Source organism: Thunnus maccoyii, chromosome 4, assembly GCF_910596095.1.
Source record: "Thunnus maccoyii chromosome 4, fThuMac1.1, whole genome shotgun sequence".
Lineage (NCBI taxonomy): Eukaryota > Metazoa > Chordata > Actinopteri > Scombriformes > Scombridae > Thunnus > Thunnus maccoyii.
This window is the reverse complement of record NC_056536.1, coordinates 30,995,181-31,021,082: the sequence shown is the minus strand read 5'-3', so window position 1 is coordinate 31,021,082 and position 25,902 is coordinate 30,995,181. Positions and strand designations below refer to the sequence as shown.

At 38.1% G+C, this 25,902-nt stretch overlaps 1 protein-coding gene and 1 long non-coding RNA gene across 3 annotated transcripts in view; one reads left to right on the top strand and one right to left on the bottom strand.

Moving 5' to 3' along the window:
* The window catches only part of LOC121895105, a 53,631-nt gene that overhangs the window by 11,471 nt on the left and 16,258 nt on the right, over positions 1–25,902 (bottom strand). For both annotated transcript variants that reach the window (XR_006095678.1, XR_006095679.1), the window contains exon 2: positions 19,102–19,184. This is a non-coding gene — a long non-coding RNA (uncharacterized LOC121895105). The remainder of the gene's footprint in view (positions 1–19,101; positions 19,185–25,902) is intronic.
* Positions 1,435–17,430, top strand: ptk6b (PTK6 protein tyrosine kinase 6b). Its single transcript, XM_042407935.1, has 8 exons — positions 1,435–2,282; positions 5,787–5,908; positions 9,150–9,313; positions 10,770–10,929; positions 11,947–12,108; positions 14,672–14,853; positions 14,937–15,090; positions 16,978–17,430. Exons 1-8 carry the CDS (start codon positions 1,879–1,881, stop codon positions 17,157–17,159), a joined length of 1,530 nt encoding a protein of 509 aa, XP_042263869.1. The 5' UTR covers positions 1,435–1,878; the 3' UTR covers positions 17,160–17,430.

Genomic DNA, 25,902 nt, shown 5'->3' with positions numbered 1-25,902 from the left:
AAAAACAAAAAAAGCAGTGATGGAAGAAGACTGAGATCTTTTACTTGAGTAAAAAGCAGGAAAACTACAATGAAAAAATACTTAATTACAAGTAAAAGTTAGTAAATAACTAATTAAAAACAAACTGATCAGAAAAATGATAAGAACAAAAAAAACAACCTTTTTCAAGAAAAGGCGTAATTAAGTTTAACTTTCTATGCATTTGCATTGCTACCAGGTGACTGAAAGGTCCTGTTAGTGACTCAGGAATAAAAATATTTTAGAAACTTTTTTGAGAAATGAAAATGTCAAACAAAATAAGTAAGCTGCATTAATCATCGTGCAAAGTCTTCCTTTGTTTTGGTTTTTTTTTAAAAAAAAGACTACAGTATATCTGGTTTTGCAGGCTTGTTACCTAAAAAATACTTATAATTTGTATTTCTACTAACCATTTTTATAAAGTATAAAGGCCTTTACACTAGGCAACAATCCAGAGATTCAAAACTTTTCTCACTGCTTACTAGTGATGTTGTGAAATTCAATACATACTGCAGTCTGTGTTGGGGATTTGGGGACGATATTAAAACCTAGAACAAAGCACAAAGAGTCTATAATCTACGTTTTCTTTCACAATGTCGGCTACGGATTATTATTTTTCTTTCATGTCAGACTTTCTAAAAAAAAATGACCCGATGAAAACGATGCTTTTCAGCAGGAATAACAAAGAAAACTAAAGAAAACTACAATGAAAAAATACTCAATTACAAGTAAAAGTTCTGCATTCAAAATCTTTCTCAAGCAAAGTAAAATGTAATTAAAGTTTTTCATAATGCACAATTTAGAGTGATATATTCATCATATATATATTATAATATTAATACTGATTCATTGACGTGCACATATCTGCAGCATTTTAATGTTTTCAAGGTGCTCATTTTAACAATTTATACTGTTGGCAAAGTCTAATCTATAAAAACATACTTTTAGAAGTGATCATGTGTTTTATGTATAAAATATTGATCAGAAAAGTAGCTGTGAAACAAACATAGTGGGGAAAAAAGTACAAGATTTCCCTCTGAAGTACAAAATCTACTCAAGTAGATTGTTTTTGCCACAAAAAAAAAGTTCAGGTACCTTGTGAAAAACCCTTAAAATGACATTTACTCTTTCTATCTCATGTAAAAAAGTTTAACTGCTGGACACCAGATGTCTCCTCCTTCACTGTAAAGTTCATTCTCAGTGTTTCTGCACTGCAGGCTTTAAGTTTCTGCATACTGGCCGTCAACTGGCTTGAAATAAATGGTTATGTCACAAATCCTGCTCATAGCTACACACCTTCAACTCAGATTTCAAGCTGAGCACAAAGAAACTTTCCTCCTTCAGCAGATGAATGTGAAAACAAACTCTGCACATAAATTATTCTGCACAGAGAAGCTCAAACATCCAACTGAAGGAACAAGAATAAAAACATATTTTTGAGTTGAGGGGGACTTTAATTTGCTTTCCACTGCAGCTACAGTACAGTTACATGTATTTATAGATGCTGCCTTTTTCTATCTTTATCTATATTGAACAGTAACGTAAACTTGTTGTGGCAGCAGACACACGAATGAGATTTATGACGCATCTGTCATATTATAGGCGGAGTTCACACGCACATTTTTAGCTATTATTGCCTGGCATGAGGAAGTTGTTGTCAGTCCTCTCTGAGCGCATGAGACAGATAAACCTCAACAGGACCAATCCTGCACCGACCACTTCTCTACAAGACATTCCGGGAATTCCTCCTTCTCTCTACCTGTCCGACAGGTGTAGTCGGTTGGCGCTCGGTTGACGCGCACAGAGGCTGAAAAGGGGGGGAAAGGCGGCTCTTAAAGAGGGGACCGTTCATGGTCATCTATGGGTGAGTGTCTGAGGAGAGCATGCCCATGTCTGGAAGTACTATGGCAGCGGATTTTCAGCGACAAAAAGGCTTCTCCTGAAGATGGAGACCGGAGAGATAGCAGCGGTGACGGCGGCGGCGGCAGTGAGCGGAGGTCACCGACCCCGGCGCGGCACCCGCCGCCGCCGACGCCGCTGCATGGCAGAGCGAACGACAGCGGTGCCATCTACACGGCGCTGTGGTCGTTTGAATCCCGGCATCCAGAGGAGCTGTCGTTCCAGGAGGGGGAACTGTTCAGTGTTATCACCCGCGATGGAGGATGGTGGAGCGCGCGGAAGATCGACAAGAACGGGCGCGTGCTCGGTAACGGGATCGTGCCCAGTAACTACCTGGTGAGGGCTGAGTCCCTGGAGATGGAACCGTAAGTGCTGTCTTTAACAAATACTGTCAGAAACTATCCGAACAGTAACAGTGAGTGTGGTTATTAAATCCTAAAAGTAAATCAGAGGGATGCTGTTGGGCTGTTGAGGTCATATTGATAGTAATTAAGGAAAATGTCATTAAACAAGGTGTTCAGTCCTCTCTGACAGTCTAAACCAAAACTTAATTGGCAACAAGTCTGATAATTTCCCAGTTTTCCATGACAGTGAACTCAACATATTTGTGTTTTTGAGTAATTTCAATATATTAACTTGGGCTTCAGAGAAGAGTAAGCTGCATTTTTCACTATTTATCTAAAAATGTATTATTATAAACTTTACAAATGTGTAATTCACTCCAGCAGGTTGAATGAAACTGTACATGTGTTGTACTTTAATCTCCGTTTTGCCTCCAACTCCAGCAACATGAATCATTTTGGGATACGCTTATCTATCTTTATCTAAAACATAATTTCCCTATTTGACTATGATCAAAACTTTATTATAGCAATCACAAAACACACACACACACACACACACCTCTCTTATCCAGGTCAAGCCCAGAACTGTACATGTGAGTTCTGCCTCCCAATAAAAGGACTCTGAAGTAAAATTTCTATTTATCACATTAGAAAAAGAGGTCAAGTGCTGCTGAATCTGATGAAGAGCCGACTCCACTCTCACAGACGCTTTACCTGCAGTGCAGTAACCACGAGTTCATATTATCAGGTCAAACATGACATGAATACGTGACTCAGTTCTTCTAATCTGCATCGTACGTTCGACTGGAACTGCGGTGCTACTCGTCTGACTTGTATTCGTTCAGACTCAACGGGCCACATTTTTCACATTTTAATGTTGCATCAAATTACAACGTTAGCTCTCATGAACAACACGCACATTTGCAAACACTTGTAAACATTATCGTTTTTATATGTTTATTATCAGCTTGTTTACAACTGGTGAGGTTTGATGAGTTATACAGCAAACATATCCACAGTTTTATTTGTTTGTCTTATGTTTTATAGTTTTTTCTCAGCATTTTCATTGGTTTGATAGTCAATAGAGAAACTAACAGGAACTACGGTTTATGTAGGGCAACAGGCCACAAAGATACCCATAATACCACTGTTTCTATTTTCTATATTCTTCTTATTGTCAACAAATCTCATGTGTAACATGAAGCCTGATGTATCTTGTTCCTCTGTGCTGTAGACCTTCGTTATTGTCCAAAAACTATTAAAAATGAGCCACACCGCTGCACTGGGTGACATGTGACTGGCAGTTTGTTTAGAAACCACCTGACTGATCACAGTGATCATGTTTTCAGTCTCTGGAGAGAAGCAGAATATGGTTCTGTTTACAGCTTCACTACCTTGTTGTGCTACATATCACATCCTTAACTTTGTTTTCAGTTCTTTGAGAAATTTCCAATGTGGTATAAAGTCAAGAGGGTGTTGATATGAAGAAAGAGGAAACGCTGTCTGATAGAGATGAAAATGTGATCACTTTGGAGTCGTTTCTAAACAAACTAACATGACTAAACTCTTCATGATGAAGGAATGATGTCACACAGTGCAGCTGTGTGGGTCATTGATGTGTTTTTAATAGATTTTGGACAATAACGGCACAAAGAAATAAGATATATCAGCTTTTGGATACACACGCAATACTTATAAGTATGATTGATTCATTGTTTGTTTGGTTCTGCACATGAGATTTGTTAACAATAAGAAAAATCTAGAAAATCGCCAGATTTATACTTTAAACTGGTCAAAATTTGATGATTTTTTAATCATTTTTATAACGGTTATACTTCAGCAAAATTCGATTGGATGCCATTTATCAATTCAAGAAGACCTCATATGGGCAGAAGCTATTTTATAAAACCAAAAAAAATATGTTAGTCATCACTCCACTTATCCTCACAAATTTAATGTGTTCATGTAGCCTTTTTAATTAAAAAGTGAGTGAACACTCATACAGCTGCAGCTTTACATCACGACAAAGATCTGATTTTGCACAAAATATGAGCTGCAAATTGTAACAACAACGTAACACATATTCCATGACTGAAAAGGAGCAAGGAGGAGAAAAATCTTCCATTATACCCCCTTCTCAACATAATAACATGAATGATCAGCACTTTCAACACTCATCTAAAACACGTGCTCGCATCAAAAACACTCACACAGGACCAAAGACGGATAGTTTCTGAGCTATGTTGCAAGTGACACTGTGAAAAATGTCAGTAACACCTTTCATAATGTCAGTCCTGTGTGTGTGTGTGTGTGTGTGTGTGTGTGTGTGCACATCATAGAGGTGATGCAAACGGAGATGCAAACACTCGGACAGTCAGCTTCACCACTTCTTGTTTTGTCTTTCTCTTTCTCTGTTTATTGCTTCAACAGAATGAGAAGTGTGTAAAGGTGTGGTTATTCTCACATGTCAACAGGTGCTGGACAGCTGAGATGAATTATAGAGTTGAGATATTGTTTTTATATTAGTTTTAATTTCACTATTTTCTGCATCGTCTGTCATCCAGTTAATCACCTCGGCCACAGTAATATAATCCCAGAAGGATCACAGTTTGCTCAATTAATATTTTCATGGTTAGTTTTAACTTAGTTAAGAGTTAAATGGTTTATTTGGTTTCCACTTACAGTAACCAGTAGAGCATTACTGATTAATCTGCTAATTATTTTGTTGATTAATGGACTCATTTTTGGTCTATAAATAGTCAAAATAGTGAAAATATGCCCATCACACTCTTCAAATTCCTTCTTTCTTCTGACAAAAACCTAAAAGATATCCAAGTCTTTATCAGCTCAGGTAATAAAAGCAACAAATCCTCACAATTAAAAGGATGAAATTGGAGATTTTCTATATTTTTCAACAAATCTCATGTAAAGAGCCAAAACAACAGTTACATAACGTGTGCATATGCAAAGCGTGATGTAACTTATTCCTCTGCAGACAGCCGTTGTTGCTCAAAAACTATTAAAAACACATCAATGAGTCACAGAGGTTGCACCGGTGCACCAGGTGACGTGTTCCTTCATCGTAAAGAGTGTGATTACGTTAGTTTGTTTCCCATTTTCAGTTTCTGTGTCGGCCAGACGCCACCGAGCATAAACAACCTCTTGACTTTATACTGAAGCTTTTTAAGAAATGCACAATGTAGAACAAAGTTAATAAACTCTGCCGATCTGGAACAACAAGAAAATTAAATTGTGACTAACGGGGCTCACTATAAGTCTACACTGTAGAGTCAAAACTGAAACCAAAAAAACATGAAACATTATATCAAACTCCACGTACTTCTCTGTAGCTGTAGCTGACATTAAGACCTTGTGACTTCCAACTGCATTTCAAATTCATTTACCACCAAAGTATTGACTGATTGATCTTGTGTAACTCATTTACACAATATCTCAGTTTGAAACCATGCAACCACTTCCTAATAATTACTTTTTTTAAATTTATGTCTTTCTGTCTTGATGCAGATGGTATTTTGGGACAATGAACCGCTTCGAGGCACAAAGTCACCTGTTGGGACCAGAAAACGATCAGGGAGCTTTCCTCATCCGCTGCAGCGAGAAAGACAACGTTGGATACGTCCTTTCGGGTAAGACTAGGAGGGGAGGAGAGTGGTTTAATGTCAGTAGGTTAAAGAGTAGAGCGAGGGAGGAGGGAGTTTCACTTCAGTTACCAAAAAAAAAGATAATTTCTATAGTTTCCTTCTTTTTTAATGTATGTTCCTTGCATCCAAGGTTACAGATATTATCCAAATCTAAGTGCTGCTTGGCACAAAGTCACAAACGGTTGGAAAATGTCGTAGGTTGCTTTTTATTCAGTGTCTGCAAACATGTGAGTTACTTGCCAGCTTGTGAGCCTTGACAAACAAGAAGTGGCAGAGGCGATGAGGCTTAAGTTGTTTACTTCCAGTAGGTCTTCAACCCAAATGTGTTAAGACAGAATATGAAGAGAATTTTACAGGCGGCACAAAGTCAAAGTTGAAAATGTTTGTTAGTCGCATCTCAAGAAGCAGAGAACTTAGAGACGAGACGACAAAGGAGAGAGAGAGAGACTGGAGGGAAATAAACAGAAAGAACTGGAGTTTCTGTTAAGGCTATAACCGACTCAAGATATTCACATTCAACTTGGTTTGCAGTCTGTCATGCTGCCGTCCTGCTTTACTCCGTATACGCTGATGCAGCTAAAACAAAGAGGCAGTGATTTGACTGACAGAATGCAAGTGGACTCAGGGGCTTCTTGACTGATGAATCAGCTTTCCAGTGAGTTCAGTCAGAGGCTGAGCGGAAAAAAAAAAAAATCCCCAAACATACACACTCCCACTGACACTGTTGGGTGTGTCTGTTGCTAACTAGCTTAACGTCTGTACAGTCAGTTTATAGGCTGTTTGAGGCCAATAATGTGAGTAACAGTCCACTGGTCAGATTGGTGCGAAAGATACGAGGTGAAAATTTGCTCCAAAGACGTTTCCACAATGAAATGCTGTTTCAGAGGAGACCACCACACATTATTCTTGATGTTGGTCACAGTGATTAACGGCTTATTCAGCTGTTCTCACTATAAAAGATAAAACTTATGAACACGTCGGATAACTGCTAAAATGTCTCAAACAAGGCAGGAACTCAGGATGGTTGTAAGACTCCATAATGACCCTGCTGATGGGTCAATATGGAAAGCTAAATCAGCTGTCCCTTCATCTGGTAACTATCTACCCATAATCATTTATCATGTGATCCTGCACACTGGAGTTTTGACTGAACTCAAAAAAAACCTGACCCAACCCTGCCCAGACCACTTACTGACAAGTTTTAGGCGGCAATGTGCTGCCTTTGCAAAGCTGAAACTCTTATATAAACCTGAATTTTGCACTGTGGACATGGATGCCTTGTGAATGTTAATAGTGTCAAAGTTGTTGCTGTTGCTGTTGATATATGCAGGCTGACTTGACAAGTACAACCTGATCAAACCCAAAGCGATAAAGAGAAATAATTAATTTCAACAACAAAGATTGCAGTTCAGCTGGTGGTCTGGGAGAGAACTAAAAAACAGAACTTGGGTATTTGTTAAGTTGAAAAAGTGTACAAACAGAAAAAAAAAAGAGGACCCACTACTACGACCTACTACTGCCTGATAATTCTGTTAAGTAAAACTTCTCTTTCTTCCCTCTCATTGCCTGTCCATGTATCAAAGTCACAAGACATTTAACCGATGCCCTTTCAAAGAGCAGCAGCACAAGCGTAACCACAGAAAATGTCAGTATTTATGTTTCCCATCTTTTTATGCAGCGGACTAAAACAATAGCAGAATGCAAAACATTGCCGAGAACAGGAGAGCCACTGGCTAAACCTCTCTCTGCTCCCCGACCCGCCTCGCACCTTTCAACACAACCCATAACAGTGACTTCCACAGTGGGCTGGGGTTACTGGGAGGCATCCAACAGATCTGATGATAATGAAGATTCACACAGGCTGCATAGTGAAAGTCAGAGCAGTTTGTGTCTACATAGGATGTGTAAGGCTGCATATGGTAGCTGTATTGATTAAAATAGAAGCGTGTCTGTTTTGTCTGACACAAGCTTTACATACAGTGAAAAAGAAAATACATTTTCATCCTCTAATTCTGTGTCCCCCCCCTATGTTAATTGTTCCGTTATCTCTTGTTATATGCTAAATATATGTCCAAAAAATAATTTTTGAGTAGCTTTACATCTGTCTTTTCTCTTCCTGTGAATTGTTTTTCATGTTTAATGACTCATCTCGTAATTACTAAACATAGTGATTAGCTAAACACACCCATCATATAAAACCACTTGTAGGTCAAGTAGCTAGCAGGGTGATATCAGAGGAGGAAGGTGTGTGTGTATCGACATCATTTTTATGTGGCTAAGGTGTCAATTAATTTCTCCTTTGTCGTCTTTCATATCTAACAGCAGATAAGGGGAGGTGTGTGTGTGGAGGCCGACAGTCCTCTAAAGCTCCATATCACACTGAATCCACTTAGTCACACGCACTTTATAGTAGTCTAATCAAATTTAAAGGATTTGATTTAAATCCCTCTTGTAATTGTCCAACTGCTGACCTCACATCTGGCGGCCAACGGGAAGAGAGTCCCCAGATGTGAAGTGGATCATTCAGGTCTATTACAACTTGGGTCTTAAGTCCATCATTTCTATTGTTTATGATAATATTGTATATACCATGTTAATTGCAGAGATCTGGGAACATTACAATGAAACACATGCAGTCAGATGATCACACTGGTTGTAAACATATAAACTGTTTTTATCAGATTTTCTAACAACTTTATTTGGAAGTTAAACCCAAAAAATGTCAGTAACACTCCCCTCACTGCAGAGGAAGACTGTACATGCACACGACTACAGTACATACAGTAGGTCAAACGTGAACAAGGAAGTCAGTCTGCAAACAACCATTTAATAATTTTACTGTTCACCGTTTATTGTTTTCTCTTCCACACCTTAGTTATCCTGGAAGATTTGTATAAAACCGGTCTGACTGTCTGATGGCTCGTGTTTCTTGCCACATCAGATTCCATTTAGCCTTAATGACTCAACAAGATCTTAGCGATTAACTTGGTAAATACAATGTATTTATAAACCTACATAAAACCTTCATAAACCTTTTGTAAACCTATAAAAATCAAGAATCCAAGTTATAATAAGCCAAAATTATAATTAATGTGTCAAATTGTTTACAGGAATGATCATAAATCTCAAATAAATGCAACAGGGGGCGGGATCTTTGTCTTTTTTTTTTTTTAACCGATTCTTCTTGTTTCTGACTTTGTGAATATATGCGTGACTCTTTCTGCAGTGAAGTCAGACAGTCGGGTGAAGCATTTTAAGATCCTCCAAGCAAACAAGGGTCATTTCTACGTGGAGCAAAACAATGAGTTCAGCTCTCTGATCGATCTGGTGGAGCATTACTGTACGAACAGCCTCAACAACACAGGCAGACTGGGAAGCCCCTGCAAGAGGGTAAGACACGCTGCATCTCTGGTGTTTCTGTCTATTCAGCTGCTTCTTCTATTGTTTCTTCCTCTTAGTTCTGGTTGTATGAAAAGAAGAAGTGTGGACATTCAGCAGCAATGGTGTCAACCCCCACCCCCCCAAGACACTCAAATACAGGAATGGACTGAGTGTTGTACATCAACATGCTTCCTCGTGTTTGTAGATGACGTGACGATGTATTCTTGCAACAAAGTGTGACCACAATTTTTCTTTTGAGAAATCATGTGACACAGCAGAAGAATCAATGTAGGTTGCAAGGAGAACATTCACAACGACAATGCTTGAAAGAAATACAGCACAGGTCCCCAGATGCTCGTCAAAACATCAGCACTAGATTTCAGCACAAATTGGTACATTTTTTCAAATTTGCTTTAAATCTACACTGTGGAAGACGTAAACACAGGAAGAAGGTCCTGAAGAAGGTCTCCTGGCCAAATACAGGATTCTTTGTTGCGCTGGTCCAGGTTGGACCTCAATTAATTCTCCGGCTAGTAGCACACCGGGCTACGGGAGCCGTTTAGCTCAAACTCACAGAATACACCTAGTGGTCGGTCAGATGGAGGTTGGATCATGTTCCCACCTGTGTTCCTCCTCTAAAAGGGTCATGGTACAGTTGTTTTGGTCCGCACCCGAGTGTGATTACTGTGTTCAGACCTTCCCAAACAAATGGAAGGAGGAAAACCAACGAGAGGTAGATTTAACCGGACTAAAACGTACTGGTTTAGGATCATAGTCTTCTACAAACAAAACCTTATGTCAGAACAATTTTAAAGATGCTTGATCACAAAAATTCAAGCCTGGTTCCAAACCTCTGAATCACCACACACAACTCTGAATGGTCATTTTACATTCTTCCTTATCACACTCATAATAATGTCACTAACTAGATCTTCTAACGTGCCTTTTACAAAGATCTTCAACCAGTGAGGATGCAGACTCTGCTTGGGACCTGTTAGCTATTCACTTCTCTTACTGTGCCTTTTACCACAATATCATGTATCAAGTCCTTATTTAAGACCTTTTTACGAGGGTTCTTGTTTTGATAAGAGTCAGCTGGAAATATAAAATGTCAGCTGGCACATGGGACACCTGTAGAGGGCGGGGCTTAACAAAGGGTCAGTTCAGTCTGATTATGAGGCTTGTGGCTCTAAGTCATAAAAGTGCTCAACCATTATTAGGCATCAACCAAATAAATATATATTGCTATACATCATCTATATTTTTCAGTGATTGTGAGATTAAATTAGCAAATTCTTAAAAAATCTATTGATATTTTCTGCCATGTGTGTCAAGCACACACACACACACACACACACACAATACCCATTTAAATCCTACGTATATGCAATAATGATGATAATATGTACTTTATTTGTGTCCCTTTAGGACCTAAAAGTGTGTTTTTATGTGTTTCCTCCATCAGAGAAAGCCCAAAACAGATCCAAATTTTACGGAGGATGACTGGGAACTCCCAAAAGAGGAGTTCACCCTGCTGGAGGAGCTGGGCAGCGGTTACTTCTCTGATGTCTATCGGGGACTCTGGAAAAAAAATATTAATGTCGCCATCAAGATCATCAAACGTGGTATTTCATCACCTCTGTTTTTCTCTCTCTCTCTCTCTTATACACACGTTATCCAACTCTCCAACTTTCAGTTCAGCTGTTTCGTCTGTTTCCGGATGTATTTAGCTTAGCTTTGCACAATCATATGTCAGAAATCCTCCATTTACTATTTCTGCCTTAATTCTTGAATACTAAAATGTATCATGTAAATAAGATATATAATAAATATGAAAGTCTCCACTGCGGTGTAAAAATACACATATGCGTTTGTGATTAACGTGAAATGTTAGACCATACCGGAGTGAAACTGGGTGCGGTTAAAAGACACAAATAAGAAAGTAAAGAGACATTTCTAGATCTGTCATGGTAATCCCCATCTATACACCTCAAATACTGTGACACATATTTGGCATTATGAACATCGCTGTTACGTGCAGAATTTAAGTGACACACAATAAGACTTAATCGCCAAGTTGTGCAACCATCAGTGAAATTCATTTGTTCTTTCTTTTTTGGGTAGGAGTTAATCACCTTTTTGGCATAACGTATTAATGCTTAAAGCTCTTAAACCTTTAAGCTCTACTGCTTAAACAGTCTAAATATATAATTTCCATTCAGAACAACTGGATCAATTGTTTGTAACAAACACCTGTAGAAAGTTAAGTGAGCGACAGGTGTGGGAATAGACAGGTGAGCTGTTTTAGAAGTATAAAGCAAAGACACTAAAGCTGCTGTCAGTCAAGTAGGTCACTTAGCCGACGACTCATACGACGTGCAGCAATAACAGGCTGAACATACATGTACAGGGTTATTTTGTCAACTTTATTTGGAAAGCACCATAGACAGTTTTCCCTTTCCTGCATCATTGAGTATGTTAGATATTGAACATTCAAGATTCTCAGTGTGGTTTCCTTCTTTTGCTTCTCTCTATTTCTCCCTCCTCTGTTCCTCTTTTGTCTCTGTTCCTCTTTTTCATTTGGCTTTCTCTGCCTCTCTCTCTCTTTCTCTCTCTCTCTCTCTCTTTCTCTTTCTCTACAGATTCAGAGATGAACCACCATGAATTTCATAGGGAAGTTCAGATCTTGAAGAGTCTCCGCCATCGTCACCTCATCTCTCTGTTTGCCGTCTGCACAGCTACAACGCCGTACTACATCATCACCGAGCTGATGGAGAAAGGCAGCTTGCTCAACTTCCTAAGAGGTAAACCTCAGTGTTCTTTTGCTTCTGTGGTTTGTGAGAAGCAATTTGAGTTTTATACCCTGGGGTTAGTTGAGGTTATTGTTGGGGCTTTGGTTGATGGTTGGTAACTCGCCTGTTATGGTGTTTCAGTCAGCGTTTCAATAAAATTGTGAGACCAGACATGCACTGACATATATGAACATAATCACAAACATTTGTTGTTTCCGTATGGAAAAAATGTTGGAGCTGCTTGTTGTTGCGGCCATCCCAGCTCCATTTTATTTTAGCTGTGCTATTGACACAGCTAAGACTTAAAATTTCAACTGAAATATTTCAACTATTGGATGAATTACCATTAAATTTTGTAACTGGATTTAGCTGGATGACGTTAGCATTTAGTTGAAAGCACCGCCACAGAGCACGGCTGTAGACTCATCGTGACAATCAGCTAGATGTTTTATCTACAGAAGGACTCACCACTCTGTCTGTTGTTACAATCATCAACATCACACAAAGTGGTGTTTCTTCATCAAGGAAACCATTTTCAGCTGAGCATAAATAGCACAGACCCCGGCTTTCTAAGAGCATATTAACCAGAAAACAACCAAGAGTTTCATTTTGTAGTGTGGCCGATTTACACAAGTATCATTAATTAGCTACAGATGATGATATTTTTGAGTGGCTGTTGTCATTTTGGTTATTGAAATCAGTGGCTGCTAACTGAAACCTTTAGCTTCTTAAAGCATTAAGACATTGTTAATATTGTAAGTTATAATTAAAGTTGTGACTCTTGTGATTCAAAAAATGTTGATACAAAAACTATAAACTGTTCAGCCATACCTGGAGCTATAAAACATATACAGACTTGTAACTAAAAGCTTGATTTACAGTTGTATGTAGCTATGGAGTCTACTTACATAGTAGCTGTAGGCTATAATGTAATTAATGTTCGCCTCTTCATCAATGTAACTACACCTCCAGGCTACAGCGGCTACACATGTACTGTAACACATCAGGACAAGAACTGTGACATAAGAATCAGCTTGTGTTTTCTCCTACACGATTCTGATGCCAGTGGAGATTATAGGTAGTGAAAACAACAATGAGGAAGTTGAAGAAAGACTCAGTGATCTTTTCCTTACAGTAACACACACACCAGTGTCCCAGTGAATGAATTACTGTAAACATGGAAATTCACAGAAGTAGTCACTACTCAGTAAAAATACAAGGCGAAATAGAAGTTATGTAGATGTAACTCCACTTAAGTATGTGTGTAGACCAGTGGTGGAAGAAGACTTCAGATCCTTTACTTCAGTAAAAGTACCAATACAGCAATGTAAAAATACTCCATTACAAGTAAAAGTCCTGCATGATCCTACTACAGTAAAAGTACATAAGTATTATGAGCTTGATGTAGTTAAAGTATTGCAGTAACAGTAGTGGTTTGGTCCCTCTGACTGATATATTATTATTATATATGACATCATTAGATTATTAATAGTGAAGCATCAGTGTTAGAGCAGCATGTTACTGTTGTAGCTGCTGGAGGTGGAGCTAGTTTACACTACTTTATATACAGTTAGCTAGTTTAGTCCAGTGGTTCCCAACCTAGGGGTTGGGCCCCTCCAAAGGGTCAGCAGATAAATCTGAGGGGTCGTGAGATGATTAATGGGAGAGGAAAGAAGAAAAAACAAAGTTCTGATACACAAATCTGTTTTCAGTTTTTGGACTTTTTCTCTAATCTTTGATTTTTGCTGAAATATTGGATCATTTGAACATTTATTGAAATGAAAGCATGTGAGAAGTTTAGAGGGAAAAATCACTATTTGTTGGAGCTGTTAACAACTCATAGACATGTGAAATGTGACCCCGACTACACACTGCTTTTTGTAAGACGTCAAAAGTCAAAAAGGTTGGAAACCACTGGTTTCATCTTTAACAATGTGTTGTATTTTAAAAGCTTGTTATATTATCCATTGTGTCAAATCTTCATCTGAAAAGTAACTAAAGCTGTCAAATAAATGTAGTGGAGTAGAAAGTACAATATTTCCATCTGAAATGTAGTGGAGTTGAAGTATAAAGTAGCATCACATGGAAATACTCAAATAAAATACAAGTACCTCAAAACTGTACTTATGTACAGTACTTGAGTAAATGTACTTAGTTACTTTCCACCACTGGTGTAGACCATCATCACTCTGTATTACAATATGAAGTGAGCCAGTTATTGTGGGCGATATATTTCAATACGGCCTGATCATGTACGATACATCCATCTAGTGTCGCGTAGGTGCTATCAATGGGTGAAATCCGATGCTGAACTATAGATTAAAACCTACACAGCAGGCATCTATGACAAGATTACAGTTAACGCCTTGCATCAAGCAGATATCTGGCTTTATATTTAATCAGCTGATCCAGTGCATACCATCTTCAGGGGCTTGGAAGATCATAACTCTGGGTTTCTGGGGTACAGTAGTAATTGAGTTCAGATTCTAGGAACATTGGACTCTATGTACAGTTATTCTTGGCTGGATTCTTGATATTTGATGATGATTGTGTGTTTTTTTTTAAAATGTGTCAGGTCCAGAGGGGCAACTTCAAGACGTGGTGTCACTCATTGACATGGGTGCCCAGGTGGCTGATGGGATGTCATACCTTGAGGAGAAGAACAGCATCCACAGAGATTTAGCAGCTCGAAACGTCCTGGTGGGAGAACACTACATCTGTAAGGTGGCTGACTTCGGACTGGCCAGAGTGATCAAGGTAGGGAGACAGGGAGGGTTTGTCTGTTTATCTTTTTTTCAGTAAAATCAAGAGTTTTTAAGACAAAGATTTTTTTCATCCAGGAGCCGTTTTACATCACAGAAGATAAAAAGATTCCCTACAAGTGGAGTGCTCCTGAGGCCATCAGCCATGGAAAGTTCTCCAACAAGTCAGACGTCTGGTCTTTTGGTGTCTTGCTCTATGAGATTATCACCTACGGAGGCGTTCCTTACCCAGGTTTGTTGAATGACATGTTTTCTGGGTTGGATGTTTTTAAAAAAATATAGTTTATAGCACTTTGGGGATGTCTCCATTATTTAAGACAACACTGTACAACACTGTAGACTATAGTACGATGAAACTATTTTCAGTCTTTGTCCACTTTTTTGTTGTACCCTTTCCTGTTAAACTCATTTCAAACTCTATTATCCAGGATAAAGTTGTACTCGAGGTTTGTGTGAACAGGTCAACATGGCTTGTTTGACGTGGTTGAACAGGGTTACTGCTTGGCTTTGGTCTGAAAGGGCTAACACAGGTTTCTACAGTAATTGACACCAACACTGAAACCATCATGCTTTCATTTCCTCATGTTTAGATTACCGTGATGGTCTCCTAATAAATCTGAAAATTTGACAAACTGTACAAACTGTGGCTGCTAAATTACTAACAAAAAGTAAGACAATACTCCCCCTTTAATGTTTCTACACTGGCTACCAGTTTGTTACGGAACTGATTTGAATATTTTACTTATTATCTTTAAAGCACTTTATGGCCTCAGACTACATCTCTAAACTACTCGCCTCTTACTTTACTAGCCTGAGGTCCTCAGGCAGGAAGCTGTTGGTTGTTCTCATATCAAAATGTAAAATTAAAGGGGACAGAACTTTTGTTGTTAAGGTACCTCAACTACGGAAAGATCTGAAGTACACACTCAGACTTGCAAAATCAGTAAATTAAAAATGTGTTTTTATCAAAAAGCTTGTTTATAACTTAATTAACTTAATTTAACCTAGTTGATATTTCTTGCATTTGTGTTTTTATGTTGTTGGTTGTAGAGCTGCAACGATTTGTCGTTTAATTAATTAGTTGATCAACATAAAATTAATCAGCAACTATTTTCATAGAAAAAAATGCTGAAATTCTCTGGTTCCAGCTATTTACCTTTGGGTTTTGGACTGTTGGTCGGGACAAAACAAGCTTTGTAAAACTGTGATCAACACTTTTCACCATTTTATGGAATTTTATGGACCAAACAACTTAATGAAAATAATAACATTAGTTGCAGTTGTAGTTCATTGGTATGTGTAACCTGAGTGTTGTGTTTATAATCTGATTTAATTCACAACATTTAACATTAGTTCAACAGAAATTAATCAGCAACTATTTTGATAAATGATTAATTGTTTTGAGTCATTTTTTAAGGGAAAAAAAGCCCAAATTCTCTGGTTCCAGATACTCAAATGTGAATATTTTCTGAATTTCTTTGTAATTGTTTGGGTTTTGAACTGCCGGTTACACAAAACAAGACATTTAAAGATGTCATCATGAGCTTCGGGAAATTGTGATGGACATATTTCATATTTTATAGACCAAATAACAAAGCTGCAGCCCTGTTTGTAGCCCTCATAACTATACTTTCTGATTACATCAAGGTCAAAGTTTCTTGAATATGATTTTAGGATACGAATTTTCATAAAGGGGATGAAATGAAGAAACAATCTCCTATAAAGAACTGTCATTGTGAAAGTCCTGCATTAATATAGCAGAGATGTTTAGGGAAGTGAAAGTCGACAGCCATGTTTAGCAAATATATCTGTACATGTTTTGGGGTACCTTTGTGGTTTAGCAGTACTGAACTAGTAAAAAGTAGCGGCACGCACAGCTCCAAGTCTTGAACAGAGTATTGGGTGCCCGGGTTGTGGCAAAGATGAAACAAACAAAACACTGGCACTCACGGATCTATCTTCTTATTATATGAAAGTAGTATTAGATCATTTTTCAAGCTCACAACTATCAGAATTAAAGCTTGCATAGACTATATATGGGAAAAACCTCCAGGTGCATCAACAGGTGTTTTACTGCACTTCTAGGACTTCACACTTCTTTTTCCTTTCTCTCCCTCAGCCTTTAGCAACCAGGAAGTGTACCAGCAGGTTACCAGGGGATACAGGATTCCAGCTCCGTCCAAATGCCCCAACTTCCTCTACCAAATTATGTTGAAATGTTGGAGCACCGAGCCAGCGGACAGGCCAGACTTCAAGACCCTCAAGGTTCAACTGGACAGCAGCTCCTACGAGTTGGAGTGAGCGCCCCCTGACTTCCTGCAGTACAGACTCTTGGCCACCAAGGGGCAGCAGAGAGTCCGACACTGAGCAGGGATTGTGAATTTAAACAGAGGACTCTCTTTTTTTAAAAACAATAGAGACAAAACACAACTGCTTTTACAGGCGTTTGTGTAAAATGACTTTGACTGTGTGTTTGGAGTTTGCTAACCTGAAACCCTGATGTATTTTATTCAGCCCACTAGATTATTCTCATTATCAATTTATCAGATTATTATTTTTCTTTCAACTAAAAACTTTTTTCTTTTTAAAAAAAATAATCTATCAACCATGTTATTCATTTTTTAAACAAATGTGACAATAATTTTCTAGTTCTAACTCCTTTAGTGTGAGTATTTGCAGGTTTATTTAGTCTTCTGTGACAGTAAACTGAGTTTTGGTCTGTTGGTCAGACAGAACAACACATTTAATTACGTCAACTTGAGCTCCAAGAAACTGTGATGAGCTAATTTTGACATTTTATAGACCAAACAATCAATTAATTGAGACCATAATCCACAGATAAATCAGTAGTTCTCAAGTAGCTAATTAAATATTTGGTATACAATGTCAGAAAGTAGTTGAAGCTGATAATAATTGCCTAAAGCCCAAACTGATGTCTTTAAACTGTTTGTTTTGTCCAACCAACAAACCAAAACCCAAAAGAAAATCCCAATATTTTAAGAGGTTTGTCAAAATTTCCTTTCAAATAATTTTTTGGTGTCCCTTGTTTGATATCATTATGCACTCTGTGGACGAAAGACTGCACTTAAAAATCAAGAAGAGAGAGACTCAATTAAGTTTAGTGCGAGAGTTTGAGAACATATTACCTGGATTTTAATCCAAGCGAAGCACATGAATCAAATCCAAAGACAGACATGTTTCATAGAGCCAGCAGGGAAGCATGAACAGCAGCACGTGATGAGGTGACATTTAATCAAACCTTAATGTTAATACTGATGTAAGCTTTATCTTGCCTCTCAAAAAAAGCAAATCTGATGTGATGTCACAACAGTTTCCCGCTGTTGAGTTTCAAGGTTCAGTCTTGACCTTGGAAACAACAGTTGACAACAGTCAAGCTTATGCTCAATATCACATGTTCTTCATCAGCAGATGGAGTCAACTGCTGGTTCCAAGGTCAAGAAAAAAAGGCCGACATAGATGAGAAGTCATTAAAGTGCCAAAAAAAAAAAAAAAAGGGAAATTCAACATTTACGTTTCCACAGCTATAAACCCTTTAACATCAACTGGCAACCCGCTTAAGCCAGTTGTAAGCGGTGGCATCACACAGTAATGAGTCAAAGTAATTGGCACAATTTGGCCAATTGGAGATGATTGGAGAGGTTCAGGGACACCAGTGACACCACAAACTAAAAACTCCCTAGCTCCCATAAGGTTCGGCCTAGAGGTCTGGAATTGTATACAAGTTGTGTTCTGCATAGTTGTGGCATACAGCAGGTCCTAATTATTGTTATTCAAATATGACTCATTATAGACGAGGACCAAATACACCTTTTTGAGCCTTATTTGAACTGATGTAGTTTTGTTTGTGTTTTAGCCACATGCTAAACAAACACATTTCCAGAAACTAGAAGATGTCACTTGTCACATGAAGCCTAATACATGCATCATGGCCTTACAGTTCTTCTATTATAAGCTTTTCAATTCGCCAAATAGGTGAAAATTCTATAAAAAGGGTGAATGTTAAGGGGTTAAAGAGAGACTATTTTATCAACAGTCTCCTTCTAGTTGGTGCTGGACTAAATACACAAATGGAAGCAGAGCAAATGTCATAAACAGACTCATAATTTTGAGTCACACCAATGGTAAAAAAAAAATCTAATATGCCAACAGTAAACTAATGACTCAAAATGTAAAGCACTGAACAAACTTGCTTTGCGAGAACAAACTGTTGATAATCTCCTACCTGTCAGCAGCCTGCAGTATTCACCTTCAGCCAGCAGGAGGCAGCAGAGTCACAGGATCTGAAGACCTCACTTTCTTCCCTCACTATGAAACAGAGAAGTTGCACAAAATAGTCAGGATTCACTACAGTACACACACTTCCCATATTTTAACAGTTTAGCAACTAGAGCCTGGAAATAATCCAACAACCAGCAAAGGTCTACTGATTCATTTGTGTGTCTGATGATCAAAAAACATATTAAACAGTTCATCCCTCCAGTTTTATCTGTCAGGGTTCAAAAAAGGGTATCAAAGCCACCAAACTATGAAAAAAAATGGGGAAACCTCACCCACACAAATATTTCAGCATAATTTCACATGTTTAAACTGATTTCAATCCAAGGTCATGTTTTGTTTCCAGTATTTTTTTTTAAATGTTGCCTGGTGGGAAAGTTTTTTTTAGTGTCAGATTTGTAACGGATTTACTGCAACAGTTGTGGAACAGCGTGTTACTGCTGTCACATTTAAACATCTGATGGCTTATCGAAAGACGTGCCTCATCCAAACTATTGTCAGTAGTGTTGAATGCAGCCATGATATCACTGTCAGCCTGGTGCAAACACACGACGTGACTCTCACAGCGTTTATGTATTAGTCTTCTGTGTAGGCTTCTTTTTTTTTTTTGTATTCTTTTCATGTGCCATGTTCTATAAATAATGTTATTACTTTTTGCATTTTATAAGAGTTTTGTTTCTATTTGATTTTAAGGAGACATTGAACGTGTATATATGTAGGTGTGTTGAGTGGTTTCCAGTCATAAATCCACTCTTATCAGTGTGTGTGTGTGTGTGTGTGTGTGTGTTATGTTCCCTCCTGTCTGCTCCTGAGTTAACTGGGTCAGTGTCACCTCACATTTGACCCCTATTTTTACCTCCCTCTCTCTCTCTCTCTCTCTCTCTCTCTCATTCATATTAATTTCAAATAGCTTTATTGGCTATAAATAAAACACAGCATTGCCAAAACCCTTTATGAACACTGACATAAACTTACAGTATATTAACATTGTTAAAAATTGTATTTACATTTTCATAAGTAAAAAACAAACAAACTGAGAATTTAGTTTTATGTGTTGTCTGATGTAGATTCAACACATAGTTGTTGGAGTTTTTCTTTGTTTGATTGGTTATTAATTTTTGTAAGGATGCAATTAAAATGTTTGTATTTTTAATTGTTAATTGTTTGGTCTTTAAAATGTGGAAAAACAGCCGAGGTGTTGTCGTCATATTACTTGTTTTATCTAACAGTCTGAAACCCAAAGAGATTCAGTTTACAATAAAATACAACAAAGAAATGCAGGAAATCCTCACATATGACGAGCTGGAACGTGAGTTTAATAAAATACTAAATTAGATTAGATTAACTATTGAAGTAATCACTTCAGCATTCAATTTTTTTAAGAGCTAGTCCCAGACAAGTTTGAGTATTGGTCTTTGTATTGGAAACTGGTTTTATTTTATGCACACGTTTGTCTTTCTATACTTGTGAGGACCTTAATGCAGCCAGAAACCTAAACTTAGTTCAAAACTTAACCTTAAAACAAAGTCTTAACCCTCAAAAAGCCCTTTGATGTCATGAAGAAAAGCCAAAATGTCCTCACGTTGCAGAAATGTTCTCACTATGATGGTTTCAAACTAAAATTGGTCCTCACAAAGATAGCAAAGAAACAGACACACACTCACACACACACCATTTGTCCTCAGATCTGTCATTCCAGTGCACACATGCACCAAACAGCCCGCATTCACACGCATACCACATGAGACCACATGCAGGCCTTTACTTGGAAAGTGTCTCTCTCTCTCTCACACACACACACACACACACACACACACACACACTCACACACACACACACACACACACACACACACACACACACACACACACACACACACACACACACACACACACACACAGAGTCACTGGGGTCTCTTGGGTCAGTGTCAGGACAAGCTGAAACGTGAAACTGTGTATCTGTGTGAGAACATGTGCATGTGTGTGATGGTATGGTGTATATATGACTCCTCTGTCCTGCAGAGTCATGTCGCCCAGTTAACCCAGTTCAGCCACATAAATAGAGGACAGTCCAAACTGTTGAAATCAGGTCAGGAGCCTTTTTGTGTTTGCATGTGACATCAGACCCAGTAATCTGAGTCCAGAGCTGCAACAATTAGTCCATTAATTGATTAGTTGCCAACTATTTGATTAATCGTTTGAGTCATTTTTAAAGAAAAAACGTCCAAATTCTCTGATTCCAGCCTCTCAAATGTGAATATTTTCTGGTTATAAGACAGTAAACTGAACATCTTTGGGTTGTTGACTTTTGATCTTGGGCTTTTGGAAACAGTGATCGACATGTTTCACCATTTTCTAACATTTTATAGACCAAACAACTAATCGATTTATTGAGAAAATAACTGACAGATGAATCGATAATTAAAATAATCATTAGTTGCAGCTCTACCTGAGTCTAATTCAAAATGTTGCTGACCTCTTTTTAATCCTGTACATTTTATCAGGTGTCATTATTGTTCATTGATTAACCTCCTTAAATCACTGTGTAGATATTGTATATAAAGTATATTTAACTGCAGGCAACCAAAGAAACTATATTTCTGCTTCATTCTACGTTACTGCTTAAACTAACCTACATAACCAAACCGAGTCACAATCTCATGTCCTGTTCTTACACATCCTCACATTACAGAAGGTGAGACCGTCTTTTTTTGCCATCTGTTGTTAAAAAAAAATTACTAAAACGATCAAAATAGTCAATTTATCAATATCGTTTCAGCTCTAGTTGATACACAAAGGTTTTAGGGGGAGTTATGTGGTGGCGAAGTGACTTTCTGTGTGTATTTTTGAACTTTAAAAAGAAAGTCAAGCTAGCTGTTTCCATTGCTAACAGTCTTGATGCTAAGCTAAGCTAATCACCTCCTTGTTGCATCAATAAACAAACAAGTTCTTTCACACTAGTGAGGCTAAGATTCACGTTATTAAGGTTTTCTCAGACAGCAGAATGACGTTTCGGTACAATATTTATAGATGTTTGACAGGTGAGAAGTCCAACTTGTTGCTCTCAGATTCACCGTCAATGCAGCGGGAGAACTTTGTGTCTTTTATATCCAAAATCTCAGGAAGTTCAGACAAAGTTTAAGTCATAATTTGAACGTAATTATGTTCAGATTGATTCGTTTACCACTGAGTTAAAGAAATGTGACCTTTTAAGGGCTCCTGAATATCCTGTAATCTCTTTGTGCACAAAAGAAATCTTATTTGAGTTTAGTACAATACAATAAAACACAGCAGCAGAACCATGTACTTTCATTGCAGGAGTTAAAACATCCAAACATGCTAAATATAAAACCACAAGCAGCTCATATCCTGTATGTCTTTATGTCAAGTATACAATTATCATCTCAGTCTCTTGTTCTGTTTTTAAACTAATGATATTAGATTACAGCAAAGTTGCAGAGAACAGCCCTCCCCCCCCCCAACAGACACACACACACACACTCACACACACACATATGCACTGTATGGCCTCTAAATGGGAAAACAGCCAAAACTGTGTTTTCATATCATCTGGTAGATCCGGTGTTCATGTCGTCAGACAGCTGCGATGAACTCGGTCACCCTGAGACAGCTGCTGAGCAAACACACACACACACACACACACACACACACACACACACACACACACACACACACACACACACACACACACACACACACACACACACACACACACACACACGCGTTATAGCCTGAATAAAGGAAGCCAATAGGGTGTCTCAGCTCTTTACTACTAACTTTTTAACATGGTTTTGAGAATAAAACACATTGAAAGTGACAAAATTAAGTACTCAAAGATGTCAGTATGTCTTCAAGTGAGCTTATGTCCGTCTGAGTGAAGCAACAAGCTGCTGTGTGTCTGAAACTTTCCACTTTCTAAGTTAAGAACGCCACATCAGAGTTTATAATTTCACTTTACTGTAACGGCCACACGACCAGAGTCTGTGTCAACATATAGGCAGCACTGATATATATGTCACACAGTAAACCATAATCAAGAACATAATGTCAGATGCAGGAACTAATGATTAAACTTGGTTGTTTTGGTGGACAAAGACCTACAGTTGGTTGAAACAGATATAATGTTTCCAGCTCTTTAGATTTGTTGTCCAGTGATTCAACTGATGGGAGGAGAGAGAGAGAAAACTGAGGATATTTCGGGAGGATTTGTTGACAATGTGCTGCTTGTTTGAGTGTTTCAGGCTGTCGTAGCAAACTGTTACAGATGAAGTGAGGATACTTTTAATGGTGTTTGTATAAAGTGTTTCACATTACAGTGTTTATTTGACTTTAACGACAGGACGGCCACATAATAACCAAACTGTACTCAAGATGGTGAAAGATAGACGTGTAGTTCACAGTCCTGTTAGTCACAGCTATAAATATGAATTTCCTGTATGCAAACTGCAAAAACAACATATTAAGATCAGTACATACAGTATATAGGTCGTACTGTGTTGTTTTGTTATGTTTTAAGGTATGAGCACATACAATGGAAGAAATGATTGTCGTCTTGAGGTATCATGCAGAGTGTGTTCAACGATAGATGATCAGTTTCCTCACATCTCTTTCCTTTTAATAGTGATTCACATTTACTGATCAGCTCACCTCACACACAGTGTTGACTGGGATGATTCTGCAAAAGCTTCAGTTCCACTTTTCAGATGATTCCTGCGTTCAGCTACTAGAGTTTAGTTTAGTTCTGCTTAAATTTAGACGACTAAAACAACTGGTTAAGTTTAAGATTGTTATAATAATAAGAGCGACACAGACTGTTGGTAGCAGATGGGACATAAACCTCCAAACTCTCATCAACACTACTTCCTGTCCTAACAATAGTTTTATACAGCAAAGAAATGAAAAAGTCGTCCGAATCCAAAACACTAAAAGCAACTTCAAAATATGTTAAAGCAGATAATTAGTCAGGGTTGCAACTACTGATTCTTTTCATTATTGATTAATCTGCCTGGATAATAAATGTAGTTTTTGTCTGACGCTGATGTTTCCATTCACAAACTCAAAAAGCTCCGTCTGTTGCCGCCGACCTTCTGTTACTGTTCTACTAAAGCACAGTTCAGTCCAAACTGTCTGTCTATAACTGGAGCAAGTCATCCCGTATCTCTCACACTGCTTCCAAATTCATCGATCTTCCAAACCCCCCCTAACCTCTCAGATATCAATAACAGAGCCATCAGTCACATGACCCTCAACGTCCCCTCGATACATTATACAGGACACACCATGTTCTCTTTATACATCCGTGGGACACACGCAGAAGTTTTATCTCCTACACTACGGCCCACTAATCATAGACCATGTCTGCATGTATATAAGGAATGTTGTACATATATGTATATTGTTCTTGTTCTTGTATGTGTTTCTCTATGTATCTATCTATGTTCTTGAAGCATTTACAACACATAACACACTGCTGAGGAAACAACTTTCCCTTTGTGGACAATAAATATCTATTTGGTCCATAAAACATCAGAAAACTGTGAATCATAATTTCCTAAAGCTCAATGTGACATCGTTAAGTGTTTTGTTTTGTCTGATCAGCAGCCCCAAACCCCAAAATAATCAATTTATTATGTTAAAAGACACAGAAATGCAGCAAATTCTTACATTTGTGTACGTCTGAGAACCTGGAACAATCAAGTATTTGACTTCTTTTTGCTTAAAAATGACCTCAAACGACTAAATCAATGAATAATCAATCTGTCAATTGACTAATTGACTAATCATCATCATCATCAATCAGTTCTATAATGGCTTCACTTTTGTGCTGATTCATTTTCATTCATTCAGATCCAAGATATGTGCAAGTTAATGTGATCCAAAGTTTAGTTTGATATGAAAACCACATGTTTCCATTACACCAGGTCACTGAGTGTGTGTGTGTGTGTGTGTGTGTGTGTGTGTGTGTGTGTGTGTGTGTGTGTGTGTGTGTGTGTGTGTGTGTGTGTGTGTGTGTCTCACAGTTTCTCTTTTCCAGTGAAAACAATTTTTTTAGTGCAAAGAGACACGGAGCAGTGAAATCAAATTACATCGACTAATGTTTGACACGACGTCTCAGTCTGAGATGATTTACGCTGCACCGTCTCCTCCCGTCAGACTGTTTTTCCGTTCCAGGCTCTCCTGAACTTTATGCAGAGTGACCTTTATACAGACTAAACTTCATACCAGGTGATGTTTAGTGCAGAGAGGAAACACACACACACAAACATACACACACACACACACACACAGGTTGGACCAGTGCTGTGTTTTGTATTGTGTCATCTGTGTTATTGACATGACGTGTGTGTGACAGTTCACATTATGAACTGTATAGTTTTGTGTCTTGTAACATGTCTGCTGATGTTTTGTCGTGCAGCACAAACAAACTCAAGCTGTACTGGCATCATATTTTAAGATTTTGAAAGAGAATTTTAGGGTTATTTAAAGGGTTTAACAAAATAAAGCACCGCAGAAAAATCCAGAACCTCCATTAAGATGCAGAAATACAACAAAATATGGATGAAAATATGAAAATTATAATGAAAATGATTATTAGCAGGACATTGACAGTGGAGACCAAGCTGAGTCTCTACTACTGTGTTGGATTTAGGCAACAAGAACACTTTGAAAACCTGCAATAAGTGATATTTTGTCCACTTGGGGGGCGTTTAAACAACTAGTGAACACAA